The sequence below is a fragment of the Enoplosus armatus genome, chromosome 16 (genome assembly GCF_043641665.1).
Source record: "Enoplosus armatus isolate fEnoArm2 chromosome 16, fEnoArm2.hap1, whole genome shotgun sequence".
Taxonomy (NCBI): Eukaryota; Metazoa; Chordata; class Actinopteri; order Centrarchiformes; family Enoplosidae; genus Enoplosus; species Enoplosus armatus.
The window spans coordinates 2,962,538-2,982,779 of NC_092195.1; the positions used below are offsets into that span (position 1 = coordinate 2,962,538).

The window sequence follows — 20,242 nt, forward strand, 5'->3', positions numbered from 1 at the left end:
CTGCCTTATCAGCACAGGGTGAGATTTTTTTTTGGTCAGGTTTCACCCGGTCAAGTTTAAGTCCAATTTTTAGTGACAAGAATGGCGCCTCCGTGTCTGAAGAAGAAAGTCTGCATAAAAAAACAAAAAATAGGAACTCACACGCAGGGCAAGTGGTATTCCTGCACTTAAATTGATCTTTTTCCTTGAGACGTTTAAAAAAAAAGAAAGAAAAAAAAGAGCAGCAAGCAACTTGATCTGCCCAAGGATATCTTTTTAATGGAGATTTCAGTAGCATTTACAGTTCATGTTCTTCAATTGAGCAGCGAAAGGCAATCTCTCAGACTGGCAGCCATCCATACCAGCTGGGATTTATATCCGCGAGAATCAGTCGCCGCTCTGCCCCGCACTGCTGTGTAATCACTGTTATCCCTGTAAGAGTAATTGCAAATGAGTGTCCTTGTTAAATCTGTATATAGATGATTTAAGCCCGTCTGAGAACGGCACTGGATCAGTGTGATCAATAGAAACCCATCGTCATCCCAGACTTCTTTGATTACCTCTTGGTGTTTTAATGCTGTCTAGCTTTTGGAAGGCGACGAAAACAATGTTTTGTTGTCATGTTTCCCCCCCTCGAATCCTCTTGTTACACGCTCGGCGCTATCTGTGATTTGTTTTCATCATCCCCGCCCCTCTTTGGCTTTGCTCTCTCTCTTTCCTTCTTCTGTTTGAGGGCTCTTCACCCAGCCCACGGTTTCTGTCGCGCCCCTCTAATTTATTTCTCCCTCTCCGGGATAAATGCTACGTAAGAGGCTTGTGTTTTCCTCCCTCTCCATCACAACGTGTTTATGATGCGCTTGCTCCTAGTCGGGGTCGTGGTATTCACTGTACAAGCGGGCTAGGCTGGACAGTGGCACCGCGGGTCCATCACAAGCACTTCAGGCCGGCCTGCACCGTCTCCCATTAATCTCCCTCCAGGGCCTCTTCTGGCTGCCTCACAGCCACTTTGTGCAGCAGAGTTATACTCTCCCCGCTACTTCCTGACTTTGATCTTACACAAACACTGCTAATGGGATTCAATTAACTCCTTCTGTGGACAAGGTATTAGACTCCTGACTGGTTTCTAAAGGCCTATCTTAAAAGGTTGGTGCACCCAAATTACAAAAGCAAAACATGTTTTCTCTTTCACATCCAGTGGTATCTAGATGTTTTGGCCTCCACCACAATACAATGGAGGTCAATGGAATTTGTAGGGCTAACTGTTTTGAAAAAAATGACATCTAAATTCAACAGTATTGTCAGGAGTATTGTTTTTACACATTTACCTTCATTGTACTAGAGGTAAATGAAATAAAGTAAATTACAAAAAAGTAATTAAGAAAGACAATTCTTGTAATTTGGTGTACCGACCCTCTAAGGGCAAAACTGGCATTTTAAGCATCTGTTGAAACATATGTTGCTGCTTTTGGCTAAGGCTAATGTAAGGTAAGGTAAAGCCGCTGAAAATGCTGATTATCAGTGTGCTTCAATCATAAAGCTGGTGATACTTTATATTTAAAAAGCACTGTGTGTATCACAGCCTGATATATCTTCTCCCTCTGTGCCATAGAGCTCCATTGTTGAAAAACAATTGAAATCACATCACTGAGCCACACTGTTGCACTGAGGGACATGTTCCGTCATCACCATGAACACACACACACACACACACACACTGTGGATTTATTTTGACCCTGTCCTGCTGCCCCTAACACGTGAATTAATCCGCAGCTGAAAATAGTCCCCAACAAATGCACTCCCGCCTCCTGTTTGACAAAAAGTTTGCTAAAACTACAGTGACCCGCTGTTTTAGGATGTTAGTGGGGGTTTTTTTAATTAAAAATGTACGTCTTCAGTTAGAAAGAATGGGCTTAAGATTTGTTGAGAAAGAGGAAAAATATAGAATAACACCTACTTTGTCATCGAAGTCTGACCATTTGAAAGAAAAAAAAAAGAGCCAGAAGAATGACTAATATTGGGTTTTCCCCCTCAGAATTCTTCATAAGCCTCTGAAACATTATTTAGAGCATCACTGAAAGCCGTTTTATTGAGATTCTCAGCTGCCTCTAGCAGGCTTTGCCGGCTGTGGAGCAAAATCCCCCCACACCACACAGCGGAGTCCTCTGATCATATAAAATTAGTGATAAGAAAATCATTTTATCGCTCGCTTATGTGGAATGTGATGAAACACAGATTTCGGATCGGAGCAGTAAAGGGACTCGGATATGAAGCTCTGGAATTTGATGCGGATAGCGCAGGTTAGCGTCTGGGTTTGACTGGGTTAGAACCGGGGGAAGGTGCAAGTAAGGTGGGACTCTGCCTGCTGAGGGACAGAGAAAGTCTCACTGCAACTTCTCACTAAATCATTTTTCTGTGCCAGGTAGAAAAAAAAAAAAAGAGAGCTGAGAATGTGCTGGAGCCGAGACAGGAGGACAAGCTAAACATAGATAACACATTCCAGGCATGGTGTCTAACGACAAGCTCGGGCCTTGTTTGGCAAATTACGTCTCCTACCTTTCAAAGAGGAGGCTGCCTCGTTCGCGCACATTTATTTACCCCCCCCCCCCCCCCTTCTTTGTTCTCTTCCCGAGGAACTTGTCAGCTGTGACAGTGGCTCACCAAATCTATCTCGAGGGCCCCGCCGTCCACGTCTCCAGGTGTTATTGCTGCTCTGCGCGGCGGCGCATTGCTCGGGGACTGTGCCGCACGGCGCCACGCTATCGCCTCTGATAAGCAATTAGCCTCCTCGACGCCGAAACCCTCTCACGCTCGCGCCGTTGTTATGTGGAAATTTGAGCAATCTTAGTCACGCGTGGGCCGGATTCCCTGTTGCTGTGATGAACACAAATAATTCATCCTCGCAGTCGTTACAGCTTTAGCCTGTGTGACATTGACAGATTCATTATAATTTCATTTGTTTTTTTAAGTAAACATCAAAACAGCAAACGGCATCAGCTAACCACGCACACACTGAATTTGAAGAAATGTACACAACACACACACACACACACACACACGTCAGTTAGAATCCAGCAGAACGCACGTGGCTTTTCTAATTACATGGGCTTGCCCCCCTGCTGCCAGGGAAGCTCATTTGGGCACTGAGAGGAACGTGTGCACTAAAAGCAAAGGAGGCTGGGAAGGATGAGTCTTAATGAGGGGAATCAGTGGAACGTGTCTGATGGTGACATTTCTTCCTGGAACTGGAGGGCTCTCGATGAAAGGCAGGCCTTCGCCGCGGGGCCCGCTCCACCACTCAGCCCCTCTCATCCGCAGATAACCGGGCACGGCGCAGCACAACAAGCAGCCCTCACACAGGAGGCAATTAAAACTCTGATCTGCTTACGCACCGGAAACACTTGGGTGGCTGCAGGCGGAGGGGAAGAGGGCCGGGGTGGGGGGATAGGGGAGGGGGGGGGGGGGGGGGGGCGTTCACTGGTGGTGGGGGTCGGTGATATTTGTTTGTCAGCAGGAACGGCGAAAGCGCTGGTCCAAAATTAGTAGTCTTATTGCGACATACAATATTTCTTCAGACTCCAAACTTATACATTAATAAAGAAAACAGATGGAGCCTCTAAACAAAACACAACAATTGGGCGAGAAGGCCAAATGGGATACTAATAAGCAGAAGCTGGCACTGAGTCAGAGTAGCTCTTTAACACCAGCAGCACTGCTGCCAAGCCTTAATACGATCAGTTAGTGAAGAGGGTCCTGGGAGCGCGGTGGGCTCCGGGCGATTGGAGTTAGACAGGAGTTAGTTTGGAGTTTGACTGGACGTATAGTCTGATTTATTACGACTTGGATTTTACTTTTGTTGCTCCAGCCATCAGGTCTATGGACTGTGATGGTTTTGGGATGTTGGAATGTGGTGACAATGCTTTAAATAGGTCCAAACTGGGCGAGAAGCACGGGCTATCAGACAGGCTGCAACCAATGAAGCCCCAGGAGCTACCACTCTACTTGGAGGTAAAACCGAAAGCGATCCCACCTGCGAGTGTTGCTAGAAATCACTCATACTGTAGCACAGGAAAACTCCCGGTGCGCACAACTAGGGCAAGCAAAGCAGGTCGGGGCTGAACCAGGAAGTCAGGCTGTAGTAAGAGAGTTTGGGCTGCAATTTTACCTTAAGCCGTCGACCTGGAGATTTGCTCAAAAACCTGACAAAAAAGACTTTTTTCTGCTGGGCCCCCTTTGGAAGCCGAAACGTTTCAAGCGACTTGTTCGTATGTTCGATCGATGAGCTTCGCCTGTTTTTCCTTCGGTCCCGGTCTGAACTCCATCTTGAATAGTTTTAAGCGATGTTGTGCTTTCTAAATAGCTCCAGCTAACCTGAATCTTGATATCGCTGAGCGCTCCTGGTCCTTCCTATATCATTCCCAAGTGAAGCAAGACTCGCAGAGGTTTTTCAAAGCTGACACTTTGACTTGCATCAGCAGGAAAATCACAGAGGGAAGTAATTAGCAGGAATGATGCTCTGGTCCAGCAATGATTGCAGTGCAGCAGTCAGGGGTGTCATGGGTTACACCTGTGTTTGACATGTCAGAATATCTGCTGTGTTATAAGTTTCTGGCCCCGCTGTTTGGGAACCACTGTTCCAAGATCTGAGCAATAACTCGTCTTTGTTTTAGTGGTTCGCCAATTTGTCGACCCACAGAAACGTAGCCGACAATTTTGATGATTGGTTCATTACTTTTCAGGCAAACAGTCCCTGGCTCCAGCTTTCTGCTCTCCCCTGTTTGATATCATTGGGAAATAAACAGCTTGTGGTTCGGACTGTTGACGGGGGCTCCGGGAAATTGTGATGGGTACTCTTCACTATTTTCTGACATTTCACGGAGCAATTGATAGATTAATTCATGAATGTGATCAAAATGATAACCATTGAAGGAAATGATCTTTAGCTCCAGCTCTCAAAGGCATATTGTGTCTGAACCAATCAGTGGGAACCCTCGCTCTATGGATGAAGCCATATGGCACACACCCATGCATGGCCGCAAATTGGTCCTACCATGTCCAGGCTATTCGTTTTTAAATGTATATGATTTGTTTTTTAAAGTGCACGTGTTTTCTGACCAATTAAACAAGATCAACAACCCCCCCCCACCACACACACACACACACACACACACACACTTTGACAACGCCAGGCTTTAAAAGCCTGCATTTTGTGTGTGATAATGGCAGAATAGTGAATGGAACCATTAGAGGCCAGACAGGGTTGGGTCAGCTTCACAGGCTAAGAGCCAGGCTGTTGTTGTCCTCCATCAGCTGAAGAACCCCCTTCACCGCTTCGGCACTGCTGCCCATTATTTCTGGCTATCCGGGTGACCTGTGGCTGCTGTGTCATTTTCACAGCACAGGGCTAATTGCGCCAAATGGCGGTAGATTTTGAGGGAATAGATGAGATAGGCAGTCCGTGCTGACCGCCCGGCACCAGCCATTAGCTGTAATTTCGCTTGCAGCTGCAGAGATTCTCCAGCCGTTGACGTATTAACACATTTACAGTGAGCCTGTGGTGCTAGGATGCGTTTTTCTCTTGATAGCATGCAGCTAAGTAAGTTTACTGGTAGCTCGGAGTTTCATGTTATCCCCCCTTTTTCACAACATATCTTTCTCTTTCCTCGCTGCAGCCGGCTGTACCTTCGATGAGGACTCCGACCCTGGCTTGTGCGAGTACCGGCAGGGCCAAGAGGACGACTTTGACTGGCAGCTGATCAGGACCTACAACTGGCCACACCCGACCCCGGATCTTCTACGAGGTAGAATTCAACATTTTGTCACGGTTAAGGCCTCTAATGAGCCAAAACGCAGTCCGAAGACTGAGTCCGAATTCACTGGACAGGGCTCTACGCTAACCTTTTTTTTTTTTTTTCAAGTACAAAGAAGAGAAAGAAATTTAGCAGCACAGTGAAAAATATCCACACTGCACTTTATGTAAACAAGATGTTATTTATAACCATAACTTCAGTAAAATAGGGGGAGGCTGGCAAGAAGGAGCACACAGCCAGCATTCTGGCTCTGGCTAAATCTACGGCTGTAATATTACAACATTAATGTTAATATAATAGTGTAATGTCAGTACAATATCAATATGTGAATTATATAATGTTAGTATGTTCATTATAATTTCATATGATTATGCTATATGCCTATAGCCTCTCACCAGTATGATATTAATTCCAGTTGGACATACAGCAGCTAGTCTCTAATTTGTTAACGCCAAGTACTAACTTAACAACGAAACAATAATCGTAACCGTTCATGCATAACAATGAGTTCAGCATTTTGGAAGTTCGCTGCAGCACGTCAACCCTTTTTTTAATGTCCCGTCCCACCCAGGCTGTGATTGGTCGGTTCAGTGCCACTGACGAGCGCATCGACCTGACCTGACGTTTCAACAAAGAAACAGATACTGTCAGCAAAATAGCCAGCTAGCCAAACCCGCACCTTGCTTACCTTATCCCTGTTGCCTTCCGTCTTGCGACAGTTGAACTGGTGTTGAGGATCTTGAGAAGGAGGGGGGGGGGGGGGGGGTAACGGTAACGGTAGAGCCCTGCTGGAGTCATCAGCGTGATGTAAATGCACAGCACTTATTACTTTACACTTTCCCACAATTGTCGGTTCCTGCGGCTCTCCGAAGCCGCTCATCAGGCAAGCATGCCACCTTTCCGCAGTGATTGGCCAGGTGTGTGGTAGGTATGTTTTTTTTTTGTTTTTGTTTTTTTATTTCCTCACAGAATTGCTTCCAATCAAAGTCTGTGTATACACGGAAGTTCGACACGACACCGAGGAGAGTGCAGCGTTTCCTGCGTCTCCCTCCTCTCTGTCACAGCAGGCCTTTGAGTGCGGCAGCTATTAACTTTTCTTTTTTGCCTTCATGGTCGGAAAGACGTGTCGTGCAAACTTACCTGTGCGTCAGGTAAATGGCACTCACACGAGCACACAAATATAGAGCCCTTCGACTTGTGATTGAGGAGTATGTGCTAATGGAGCTGGAGGTGTCGCCAAGGAAACAGGCGGAAGTAGAGTAACCACCGAGATGTAATTTCCAAGAGAAAGTTTGCTTGTATTTAATTGAAGTCAGCCTGATCGGCCAGACAGTCATCAACCCACGGTCTCAGTTTTGCAGTCAGGTTCCTGCAGCGGGCATTTTGGATTATATATTTTGTAAAGACAAACATGAACCAGAGAAGCTCCGAGTGTTACTATCTAGTCCAGAGATAGAGTTATAAACAATGCTGTTTTTGGTACAAAAACAAAAAAAACATCACAACAACTATAAAGCGGGCTCGCCGCCGCTTTTATGTGCTGTGCTGTTTTCCAGACGGTTCATTATGAGAGCCACTGCCAATGGTCAGAATAAGATAATGACACATTTAATGAAAGCAAATTCACAGCAAACTGAATGGGACTCTGGTCCGTGCAGCATTCTGTCAATTACCAGGGGGGGGGGGCCGCGAGTCCAAACATCAAGTCTGAAATCATTTCATTTAAAATGAGGAGGGTCAACAGGAGAGGAGCTTCAGCACTTTATTATCACTGTGGAAGTTACTTCCGAAAGGTCGATGTTTTTGGCTGCATTCTGGTGACACTGACTGAACCTCTTCAGTGTGGGTAATCTTTAATGGGAGTGTAGTCCTTGGTAATAATTTATACCTCACAGACACGCGCTGTTGTCAGTTGCAGAAGATGTGTTCCCATGTCCACACAATTACCACCTTTGACGTGTTTGATATTAACAGACAGCAAGAAGATAGAGAAGACCGACACCGTCGCACATATCACAGGAGAAGTGATCAGGAGAGGACAGGGTTCTGCGCAGATTTGGATCTGTCCATTAGACCCCGTTCAGATTTAGGAGCTTGATATGTCCAGACTCGACCCAGCTGAGACTGATTGCAGTCCGCCTCCCCCTCACCGAGCATCAGAATGCATCTCAGGTGCATCTCGAGAGGTGCATTTGCGATCGGATTTTGCCTCCCGACTCACTTTTGATTTATAAGCAGTAAACTCTGACTGCTGCCAGACAGAAAAAGGAAAGCACACACACACACACACACACACACACACACACACACACGCATTTGCTTGGCTGTGCAGCCAGAGAAGAGAGTCATGGTGGCTTGTTGGATGTGTTGCCTCAGGGAGGCTGCGAACTTCATCACCTTGTGCAGAGTTGTTTTGGATAAATAAACAGTGTTTTGGGGGGTTTGTCTTTCTGTATGCGCAATACCAAGTGGACTGTGTGGTCCTTCAGTACAGACAGGGATGCATTTTGCATTTGCTATATGCCCTCCAAATGTGTGCCGCGAGCAATGGAGACACAATTGATTCCTGTATTTTGGCTGCTTCCGCACTTTTATTGTGAAAGAATCACCCAAGATGCACTTTGGTTACTGAGAGGATGGAGCCATCCGATATCACCTCTTAAAGCTGCACTAAACAATATTTTCACATTAACAATTGATCTCGAAATGTCTCTGGTAGTGATGATCCCATGAAAAATTTATTATTATTATTATTATTATTATTTTTTACTACTTTATGAGGTGATAATATGTCCGCGTTTGTGTTGACGGGTAGGTCCGCTGCCCCCAAGTGGCCATAAAAATCAATTAACACTGCTTTAGGACTGGTTTAGTTACATAACCCCAATAGATTTCTTTGTTTCTTTCTTTATATTCTTGTGAATGCAGGACTTACACAAGGATGCCGATGTTGCTCTGGGTCTACTCGATGTGTTAATACACACCTGTTCGCCATGACAGCTTTATAAGATGATGATACTTCAGATGAGTTTTCAGCTTGGCTTTTGTCTACTTGGTTTAAAGTCACTGTTAGTTCAGCGAATTACTCAGTTTAGGGCTGCAGGTAAAGGTTATTTTCATTATTCATCAATCAGGTGAACGTTTTGTTTATGAAATGTCAGAATAGGTCTATTCCTTCCAGAGATGTTCAGTGTTGTATCATACATGGCAAAGAAAAGCCCAAAGTCCTCATATTTGAGAGGCTGAAATCAGGGAATGGCTAAAACAATAATTCATTATCAAAACAGCTGCTGATTCGTTTCCTGCCAACCAACTTATCGCTCCACCGTTTGAACTTCATTGTGCCATGCTTCTGAGCTCCTGAAAAGAAACCAGAAACTACATCCACCCCTCCCCACCCCCATTTCCAGCGCCTCTAGTAACTGTAGTGCGTTTAGAAGATGATGCAACACACGCTAAAAACAAGATCACCCCAGTATGATAAAAAAAAATCAAGAGGAAGCTGACGAACAACGATTACACAGGCTCACAGCGGCGTCCTCACTCGCGCGTCTTGGAGAAAGTGTGAACATGCTTTATTTGCACTCTGGTTGAATCTTAATGGATGTTGAAATGGGCTTGCGGCCCGCGTCAGCGTGCTCACCGGGTTCCCTCAGTGATTTATGCCAAACAATCTCATTACCCTGGACGCTGTTCCAATCATCAACCGACTGACAGCTTGTTTTCCGCAGTCACTCCCTTGCTGCTTTCCTATTTAAGTTTGTCATGCATCTACGCAGGTGGCCCGACATCCAAAATCCGCGCTGACATTCTGCATACATGTTCACTTAAAGAGGTCTGTTTTTCTCGGGAAATGAGAGAGGAAGGCGCCCCGAGAGTGAACGGCGCCGGCCGTAGGCCCGGGTCGTGGCAATACGTGGAAGGAGCCGGCAGATGTTCAGGATTCCATAATCCATCCGCTTGTCGCTGAGCGCTTGTTCCGCTAGGCTCGGCTCCCCCGAGGCAGGCCCCGGTATGTTAAGGAACTCCCTGGGACTGGTGGAGTCTAGCACGGGTCATTGCTGATTACACTTCCCGGTGTTCCTCAAGGGGGACGGCAGCGCCGCAAAAGCTGCTTTTCATCTCCTTTTCATCCATTAGAGGAGGTCAATTTCAGCCGGGATGAGCGCATGCCCGGGTGACTTGAACGTTCCCCTCAGATGCTGCTGGATAAGAGATGAAGCTTTGATATATAGCTGTGTGAGATCTCATCATCAGAGGAACCTGTTGTGAGCCCATCAGCGGGTGTCGTACATTAACCATAGGCTGTGCACTAGGGACTAGCAGCAAGTGCGATATTGGCATTATCCTCCTCATATTATTAATTCTAATAATCTTCAACTCAGTTTGGTCTTTGATCTTCCAAATATTAATTCTATGAATCCTGGAAAATGAGGACGCTGTGAATTACAGTTAAAAGTGTTAGGGCTGGGCTGTAGGAACGATATGAACACTGATGGTGACAGAAACCTTTTCAGAATTGTCTTTTTCCAGTTTGAGTTGAATTTTGAGTCAACGGAAACAAAGCTTATTTGTAACCAATCACAGGGCAGCTGCTTTAAGAACGGACAGCCTACTTGTTTGAGTTGGCTAAACACGCCGCATGCTATGGTTTTTTGGTATTGGAATAAACAAAAAAAGAGCTGTTGTGGATAAATATGATGCAACAAGGCACTCGGCGGCGTGGCGACACTTTGGCTTCTTAGCGCAGCTCCGCTAACATAATGTTGAAATTCAACAGGAGACGGATTGCTGATCGTTTTGTTACCGTTAGCGCTGCCGAAAACATTTGCCAACAAAGACGGAATGCCACAAATGAATCCAACACAGCACATGTACACGTACTTTACTTAAGTATCTTCATTTCATGTTATTTTGTACTTCTACTCCATTTATGTCTATGTGCTTTCCATACAGAACAAATGATGACCTTAAAATTAGTTCCAACTCAACTACAACATTGAAAGGCTGCATGATAATACAATATATAATAGTATATCACTCATGGGAGCAATATTTCCACAACATTTTGATAGTAATACTTCAGTACTTACTTTTACTTAAGTTACGTTTTCAATGCAGGGCTTTCACTTGTCATTGAGTATTTTTGCAGTGTGGTATTTCAAGTGATATTATGTACTCGATATGTATATCGATTTGCTGTCAAGTTGTAGGTGAACAAGCTGTGGAAATATGACTTTACCTGTTCGTCTCAAGTGTGAAGGCAGCTTTGTTATGTTTGTATACATGAAGTCTGTCTGTCCAACCCTCTGGTTTATCCTGCAGCTCAGGAAGAATATGCAAGGTCAGAGATTTCCAAGAGAACCTCTGAAGTAACTTGCAAACACACGCTCCACGTCGAGTTTTTCCAAGGGCTTTAAATTCTCTCTGAGACGCTAAAGAGACTGCAATTGAGACAACAACTTAGTTTATTGGGCGGCAGGCAGCTCAATAGTATTGATCTGCGCCCACCAGCCAGTGGAATACCAATGACATGAAACATTGCAGCTAAAAAGGAACATGTTACGCCCTTCAGCGTTGCAGGTTTTATTCTTTTTTTTTTGTTCAGCATTGTTGTCAGCATTGTTATGTGGGATGTGAGATGCCAAGGCTCAGTGTCTGGAGCTATGTGGGGAAAGCAAACATGATTGCTGTGCATACTGGACAGTGTTTCTGCTGTTCTTTTAATAGTAAAATTGAACAGGTCTCTGCTGTGCTGGACCCGACGAATGAGATTCAGAGGTCCTTGAGGGAGATTTTATTGGAGTTGAATTGAATTGAACCCACAGAGGACACCTCAAAAGATGGACTGGAAGTCAATATCACCACAGGGTCCCTCTTTGAGAACTGGGAACATCTAGGAAGGTTTGTCTCGATGTTGATTCTCAAATGTTGTCCTGCGTGAAAATATATATTTTTAAATATTCCTCGATCCCATTTACAGTTGATGGATTTTGTGCACTTTCTGTATAGCGTTTGCATTTTGTTTTATAAATAAGAAGCGGTTATCAGTTAATTTAATCACCGTTTAATTAAGCACACACAGTCAATAGCTGGTCTTTGGTTAATAGCAATATGTATAATTACCTCCTTTTGTTTGGACAATCATTTCCAGCTTGAGAAAATGTAGCCACACCTGTAAATCAAAGTGAAGCACGCCCCGCTGCTGCACATGAACTTCATGAGAGAGGCCAATCTGGGAAATGAGGGTAATTATCACTGCAGTGGAAGAATCCTTTAAAAGGCAGTACGTTAATTGAGTGTTGGTGTTGTTGCAGCTCAATAGTTATATGCTAATCAGCTGTCGAATCAAACATGAAAAAGGGTATGTTTATGTGTTTTCCATATGCAGCTACTTCAAGGTATAGGTGGAGGCCCATATTCTGGTGTTGAGGAGAATAGACCTTTTCACATTTAGAAAAACGCAGCGGCAGCAGCAGCAGCAGCAGCTGCACCATCGTCTATGCAAAGAGATGATGTCTGCTTTTAGATTTCCTCAAACACTCCAGCCCTGCCATTTCAAACAGAGACAGAATGCAAATATCATGTGGCTCGTGTCTCGCGGAAAAAAAAAAAGTCACCATTAATGGCAGCTTTGGTTCCGCATAGATCACCTTTGAGCCATGAATGCTATTGCAGAAGTGCTCCAACATGCACAGAGCTCGGCGAAGTTCAGCAAAGCCGAGCAGACTTCTGAGGCTCTTCTCCCTTCAAACTTCCCTCTTGGGGTTTGAACATGATGCTCATTTGCTGAGCAGAACTTCAAACCGTTTATGGTTTCTTGCCTGCACCCTGTGCCCTCTCGCCTGTGCCCGCTCTGCTGGGGTTTTTTTTTTTTTTTTTTTGCCTGAACACTGCTGGCTTTGATGATCCAGGGCCCAGAGTAGAAAAAAAACTAACTAGAGGAGGCAGAATGGCTCTTTGCATTTAAATGGCACATTAACAGAGTGCAGTTTCTTTTGATCGTGCGACTTGTTTGAATTTGTCTGCACTGGAGAGTCTATTGTTGAGGGGGTACAGTGGGTCTATGTACTGCTGAAGGGCCTATTCATGAATACTGGTACCAATCATGTGGGTATACATTATCTCATCTTAAAAGATGGACGTTAGCATCAGTGAGACAGCACCGCTAAACCTTTTTGGCGGGAGATGGAGCAGGATGGAAAGTGTGTGACTTGGTGTACTTACTGTGTACATAATTGCTTACTTGCCCAGTGTTCGATGAGAAAATGGATACCAAGCTCATGTTGTCATGTCGAAGTCCGCTTCCCCGTCGAATAACCTTCCCCTTCTGTTAGAACTGTGCTTCCTGTAGTGCCACCTCCGCGGTATGGGGTTAGGTGTAGCAGAGATAACTGGTTGGGGTTGGGGTCAGATTAAGCATCTCAGAGGACGACTGCTTGGGGTTCGGGATGAGGCCGGGTACAGGTTACGGTCAGGGGAAACGCACAACAGGTATGTGCTAAGTACAGATCAAAAAAAAAAGCAGGAAACACCTGCTTCCAGCCTATGCTAAGCTAAGCTAATCTAATCACTGCCTGGCTCCAGCTCCATACCAAACGCACAGACATGTGGTGGCTCCCCATCTTACTCTCTGCAAAGACGGCAAATAAGCATGTTTTCCGAGATGCTAACCAAGTCGTTTTCTGAGCAGAGGCCTAACTAAACCAAGACAATAATGAATAACATTTTGTCATTTTCGTTTTGAGAATTGGTGGCCTGCAATTTGAAAATCTAGTCATGAAGATGGAGCTCGGGTAGAGCTAAGGCGGGACCAGCAGCTAGCCATCTTAGAATAAGGGACATTGTAAGACACGTTTGATTTGAGCATTCGGGCGCAGTGGTTAAAAGAATCTGCAGAACCCGTGGTTTATGGACTTTGGCAACAACTCAGGTTGGGTTTTTAACTCAACACAGGCTGTAACATTACACAGTGACTGTAGTGGGATTTTCTTTTCTTATACTTGCTTTTACTGAGTCAATACAAATGTGCTGCTGCTTCTTTGATAGAACATTTCATCGCGCTAATTATGAACTGGGTGGTCGCATTCGATTTTTGGCTGGAATTAATTGGTGTCACAGACGGCTGCAGAATGGACTGGCTGGAATTTTTTCTGCTGTAAAATGTCGCTGACTATTCAGTGTAACAGTAGGAATCTGGACCCAGAAACAGTGACACTTGTTATTGCTATTGCTGGTTCCTTCTGAGTTCACTTTCTTTTATCAGACTGAGGAGAAAGCTAAGGGGAGGACGTAAGCCGCGAGTGTTTGTGTATCTTGGGCGAGGCTGAGCCCACTAAATACCACAAGCAGACCGTAGACAGACTCAAGAAATGAAAACTGGATGGAAAAAATATATACTGGAGAAAGGAGAAAGGGCGATGTGTTTCCAGAGTGATAGGCTGAAGGGGAGAGATTGAGCTTCTTTCTTTTTTTTTTTTTTTTTTTTATCAAAGTAGCTAGAATTTTCCATGTGGAACTTTTACCTTCCTGTTGCTTTTTATCCTCCTGTGGCAACGATAAAGGCTCAGGACAAACAGTGAAATTGCACTTTGCGGTAGAAGAAAACTGATGATAACAAAGCCATCGAAAACTCCTGTCCTCTGTTCCCAAGGCTTGACCCTGAGCACCACACATTGTGTGCATCGTCTGCCATCAAGGAGGAAATGCACCTTTTTTTTTTTTTTTTCATCCTTGTGAATCAGCCACACCAGTGTGATGCTATAGAAATGATGTTGACAGCGCACGTTGATTGGCTTATTATGCAGCTAGACAGAGATGTGATTAGGCGGGCTCCATCTGATTCACCATTGTCTTTGGAGAACTGCTGCTGACCACTGTAATCAGTAGACTCAATAGGCGAGATTTTTCAATGGCGCGTGTCATAATACGGCTACGCTGTTGAAATAGATTAAAATGCAAGTGGAGAAAGTAATCATTTGTGAGCTTTGACAAGGGAATTATCAGCAGCTGAATCTTCTTCCCGAGTGTGCCGTCTTCTCTAAATATATACACCTAATGGGGAAGAACACGCTGTAATGCCGGAATAACAGAGGTTCATTTTATTCTAAATCTGAAATAAATGTGCCATGTCTGACAACTCCTAACTGTGTGCCCCCCCCACACACATACACACACACACACACACACACACTTTTTCATACAACACCATGTCGTGCTCAATCACAGGCATGGGCTGGCATTTTAAATTAAGGTGCCCATTTTGTCCTCACATCTACAGGGGATTCCTCCATCTCAGCAGCAGGCAGGACAATAATGTGACCGTCCCTCTGTAATTAACATGGCTTTAATGACAGGCCTGTGAATAGAGGACGGTGTGAAGCCGGGCACGTCGTTAGAGCGAGACGCGGCAATATTTTCGCCAGTGGCAGGCAGCTTTCACCCGTCTGACTCACCCTGTTACGATGGACCCCGGTGTCACGTCTGTGCCATTTTTGTTGTTGGTGTACATTGGAAAAAATATCAACGTCAATCACGCTTAGCCGACAGTACCGTCAGCGGTTCACAAACAGGTGTCCACGAGCAAAATGGCTGCCAAGCGCGTACGTTGATGCGACCCGAAACCCGTCGTGTCCTCAAAAGAACCCTCGCTCTCGCTTCAGCTTTCTGTGCCTGCAGACGTGGCTCTTGGGCCCTACGTTAACAAGGGGGTCAATCGAAGCGCCCCTCTCTAAGCTCTCTCCACTTTATGAAAGGCGTTCAGAGTGGATTTGCATTATTTATTAGCTTTGCCCGTGCCCTTCAATGTTTGCTTGAGCTTTTAATACCTGGTATTAAGAGCACGTTGCACCGCAAGTGACTCTTCCTACGAACAGGTCCCACTGCTCCAAAACGGCCCCCGCTCCCTGTTACTACTCCCTGTTTTACTTCTCCCTCTGACTACTTCACCTCTCTCCTCGCACGTCAGTTCACCCGCTGCGCACACAACCCCGCCGACACATAACAAATCCACCACGGACTATTTGCGGTTTCCGTCACTGTTTTACAAATGTAAACAGCCTAGAGAGCCACGCATAAAAGACATTTAAAACAGTAGTACAGGATGAGAAAAGTTTAAAATAGATGTGTGTGTGTGTGTGTGTGTGTGTGAATACGAATACACAAACTCGATACCTTGTGTTTGCCGTTGATCTAAATATACGCGGCTTGAGCGGGAACGTAGGAGCAGGGGTTGATTGTAGCCCACTCCACAGCCGTGCTTTCACAGTCTGCATCGCTCCAGGCGTATTCGTGGTCACCCTGTTCTGGAGTGAGGTGTCCTGAGCGGTTTTGGGTGAGGACTGTGAGTGCCTCCCTCTACTTATGTTAAGTGTACAGCACGGTGTTGTGGCTAATGGCTCATATTCCGATTAAGGTCTTACTCAGGTTAAGCTGCTTACTCGCATGCATTTTCATATCCTCACCACAAATACCCCCGGCGTGCCTGAATTGATTAAATAATTCAAACAACACTTTAGATATACGACTTATAAAGACAGCAAAAAAAAAACAAAAAAAAAAACATGATACGGCGTCTAAGTATTTGAGCTCTTATATTTAGGTTTGTAATAACTGGGATTGGGGCAACGCTGAGAGTACATATTTCCATATTTTGAGCTCCTACATTTGACTTTTCTATTTATTAAACGTTATTTTTATTTTCTCATGTACTTCTCGTTGGGAGTTGGCGGGTAGTTATGACCATGAGCTGCTTCGTGAGATGAGGTAATGCTGCCCGTCCATCTCTCTGCCCCACTTTGACCATAATAAGTGGATTTTTTTTTAAATGCTAAATATGACACTTAAATGTCGTTAATAATGATAGAATATGAATATGCATTCAAATACACGTTTTGTTTTGGGTCAAGTTGCACTGAGAAAGGATTGGGTTTGTTTGGGGTCATATTATGGCTGTATTATATCTGATGGCTGTCCTCTACACCTGACCTGACCGCTGTGTCTCCCAATCGTCCCGCACCTCTTCTCCTTCCTCCTGCCTTTGTCTGTCCATTGCTTCTAATACCTCTTTGTCTTATCCTTTTTTTTTTTTTTTACCCCCTTTCTTCATTCCCTTCCGCCCTCGTCTCCCTTCCCTCAGGTGCTGACAGGCTATCTTTAGGAAATATTTCCATATCCCCTCGCTGCCTCACTGTCACTGTAATTGATATATTATATATTATAGGTTCCAGAGCTGGGATGAGTCATTTGCATATAATGGGCTGATAACTGATGTAATAATGAAAGCCTAGAGCCGTGCGCAGGAAGGATGAGGCTTGCGAGACTAATGACCATTTAAATAATGCACAATAAGTGATATTTTCCAGCCAGATCAAAACCTCCGGAGCTCTGTAGTGAGCAAAAGGAGACTACACAGGAAATCTACAGTTTGACTGAACTCCAGAACAAAGTCAAAATCCTTCAAAGAACTTTGTCGACTCCTGAACTCCTTTAACCGGCACCTGCTGAGACCACAGGATCTCTGACCTCTGAACCCGAAAAAAGACCCAACGCAGACATTTTAAAACTGAAAGAGTAACTTTTTATGCCCAAAGGTTTCGGGGGGGGGGGGGGGGGAAATCAGCCACTAGCGGAAATAAACAACTGTGTGAACCTTATGAACCTACACGCGACTGAAGCTGCTGCAAGTAATTTGATGACAGAGGCAACCCCTCGAGTGCTTTACTGGTAGTATCTCTGGCCGACATGAGCGGTCACAGATGTGCCTCTTGAGACTATGTTTGTGTGTTCGCTGCCGGTTTATGTTTTTACTTAACAGCTACAATGAATCGGAACAGGTTTTGAATTCAATAAGTTTGCCAGATCCCGACAAAACCGCGGCGTCTCCCGCTCAGTCGCCCGCTGCTCATATCACACTGGGTGCCTGCGACTGAGATTTAATTAGACAAAACAAATGCGGCGAGCACTTCCACAGTTACTGCATTGAGGTACTATGGCGTTTAAAGCGCTGCGAACGTGGCGTTTCAGCACTGCCGGCGTGATTTTCGGTGACATTGCACATGGGGTAATAAGGGTCTGGAGGGTGGGAGTGTGCGTGATGTCAATGTTGATACTCCCTGTCTGGTAATTAAACCCCCCCCCCCCCCCCCCCTCAACCCTGACTCAGTCCTGCTCAGCTGTTCCCTCCGTGTGAACCAGCCACCTCCGGACCTGTCGGCATGGCTTCATTTCACCTAAGCAGCACATTCCTCTCACGTCACTCAGGTTTTGGGTATTATATCAAGAGAGCGTCCTTAACATGTCTCCAATGTCTGACTGTGAGACTGTGGTCTCTTCCTATATCCCTGTGGGAAGCTTTGCCACTTTCCCTCGCCCTTGTGAGTGTGCAGGGTTGTCCCACCCTCTTCCTCAAACTCCAGCCGTTCTGACGCTGCTGACATCATCCCTTGCCATTTATACCGTCTCCATGGAAACGCTCAGTTGTCTGATCCAACTTTTGTTTTGCCTTGCTCCTCCTTGCTGCCTGTCCTTTCATTCTGGCCCCCGCCCCCCCAGCAGAAAAAATGCCCTGGTTCATGCTGCCGAGGTGAATGCAGAGGCTGAGGAGGCCATCTCAAGGCTCTCAGGCAGACACACCAGGAGAGTGTGAACGCTCCAAACGTTAGCTTTTGTTCAGACTGACAATAGCTCTCTGGCAGAATAATGCAAGGCGCTGCGCGTTGGTCAGGACTGTGAACCTCTGACCCCCCCCCCCTCCACCACCACCAAACTCTGAAATATATAATATATAATACAATATATTGTTTGTTTTTGTTTCTACAGGGCATCTGCAGGTCTTGAAAAGTCTCAAAGTCCTCAAAAAAAAAAGTCCTTAAACGTTTTTTAAAAGTCCTAAATTTCTTTCCCGAAGGTATTGAATATCTTTTTCTCTTACGCACCCGTAATCATCATACCACGATGTGCAAGTGTCGATTTTAGCGAAAACTTCAACTGATTTACATGACTTAATGATTTTTCTTTGGTTTCTTTGGATCCATTTTCTTCCACTGATCCAAGTCCACGTTGTGTTCATTATATGAACATTATTGTGATATAATAATAAAGAATTCTAGGCCATTTCGTCCCTACCGGTTTTCCTTTCATTCTTCAACTTTGTGCTAAGAGAAGGAAGCCACTCGCCTTTGCTACATTATGCGGCAGACAATGTTCCAAACTCAGACTCTTGTGTTTGTATGTGGGAATCTCTAATTGAGGTAAACACTCAACACGTCAGGGGTTTAATTACTGTGGAGCTGTTCATATTGTTGAGCCCCCCCCCCCCTCCTTGCAGCAAACAGAGAGAGAAAAGCACAATTGGTTAGTACACTTTGTCCAGAAATACATCAGGGGCAGACATGAGGTGTTGTGTTATCCCACTCCGAACATGGGGGCTGCAGCTTTTTAACTGGGTTTGACTGTGAGTGTCCGTGAGTTTCTGCGCTGATCGCCTCTGATTCACGCTGCCATTGGCTGATATTTTGAATGTCATCCCATTCGGAATCAGGTGACCGCGAAGTGGTGCCAGCAGCAGCAGCAGCAGCAGCAGCAGCAGCAGCAGCAGCAGCAGGCCCACGTGCCGTTTCGGAAATGGATTACAAAAAGAAAAGGAAGAGCAGTATTGGCAGACACTTAACCAAACTAATGCCTGTAACGTTTTTTTTTTCCCTCCTCACTCCTCCTGTGTGATGAATCCCTCTGTGTGTATTAGTATTTCCCACTACTCCATTCCCTTTCAGCTGGAGTGCTGCGTATCAGTTGCCCCTGTGGTTGCCTGACTGTCCTAATTCTCGTCTCCGTCTGTGGCTTGCGGCTCTCTTTGGCTGCAGGTTGTTGTTGTTGTTGTTGCCTATGCGGCGGCTGTCTCTTCCCTCCGAGCGGCAGATAAAATTCTGGTTGACACTGAGGGATGACACGGGGGGGGTTATCGGGCTCGGAACAGGCAGCCCCGGTGCGCCACTTCCCCACGGTCGGCCTCCCCACATGGGTAATTGGCTTCTTCTTCCCCGTCTTCCTTGCCTGCTGCCCCACTGACGAGTGCTTGTCGCTATCTCTCTTTTCCTTTTCATTCTCACTAGCTCTTTTCTTGGTCACCGCAACGACGGTGAAATTGAAAGTTCGTGGGATTAAAATTGGAAATGGCGCCGCTTAACATCTCCTACACCCCGCATGGTGGTGTGAAAAAGCTGAGGCAACGTGGGAAATAAGGCTGCCAGTGAAGATGATGATGTCAAAAGGAAATATTTCCACTCTCAGCCGCTCGCATCCAAATGCGAAAAGCTCTTTGTGGGGATGGAAAGACATCATTTGGCTTCCTTTTTAAACCTGTTGAAGTACTGCTTAAGTGTTGGCTTTACTCTGCCCGACTGGTGACCTTTTACTTTTCTCTGCTGAGTTTACTGTAAACTGTCAAACGGCGGCCA

At 45.4% G+C, this 20,242-nt stretch overlaps 1 protein-coding gene across 1 annotated transcript in view; it reads left to right on the forward strand.

Annotated features, from left to right (window-relative positions):
- Positions 1–20,242, forward strand: part of ptprua (protein tyrosine phosphatase receptor type Ua) — a 163,134-nt gene that overhangs the window by 41,555 nt on the left and 101,337 nt on the right. Inside the window, exon 2 of the mRNA XM_070922244.1 lies at positions 5,649–5,777. Coding sequence (XP_070778345.1) covers positions 5,649–5,777 — 129 coding nt within the window. The remainder of the gene's footprint in view (positions 1–5,648; positions 5,778–20,242) is intronic.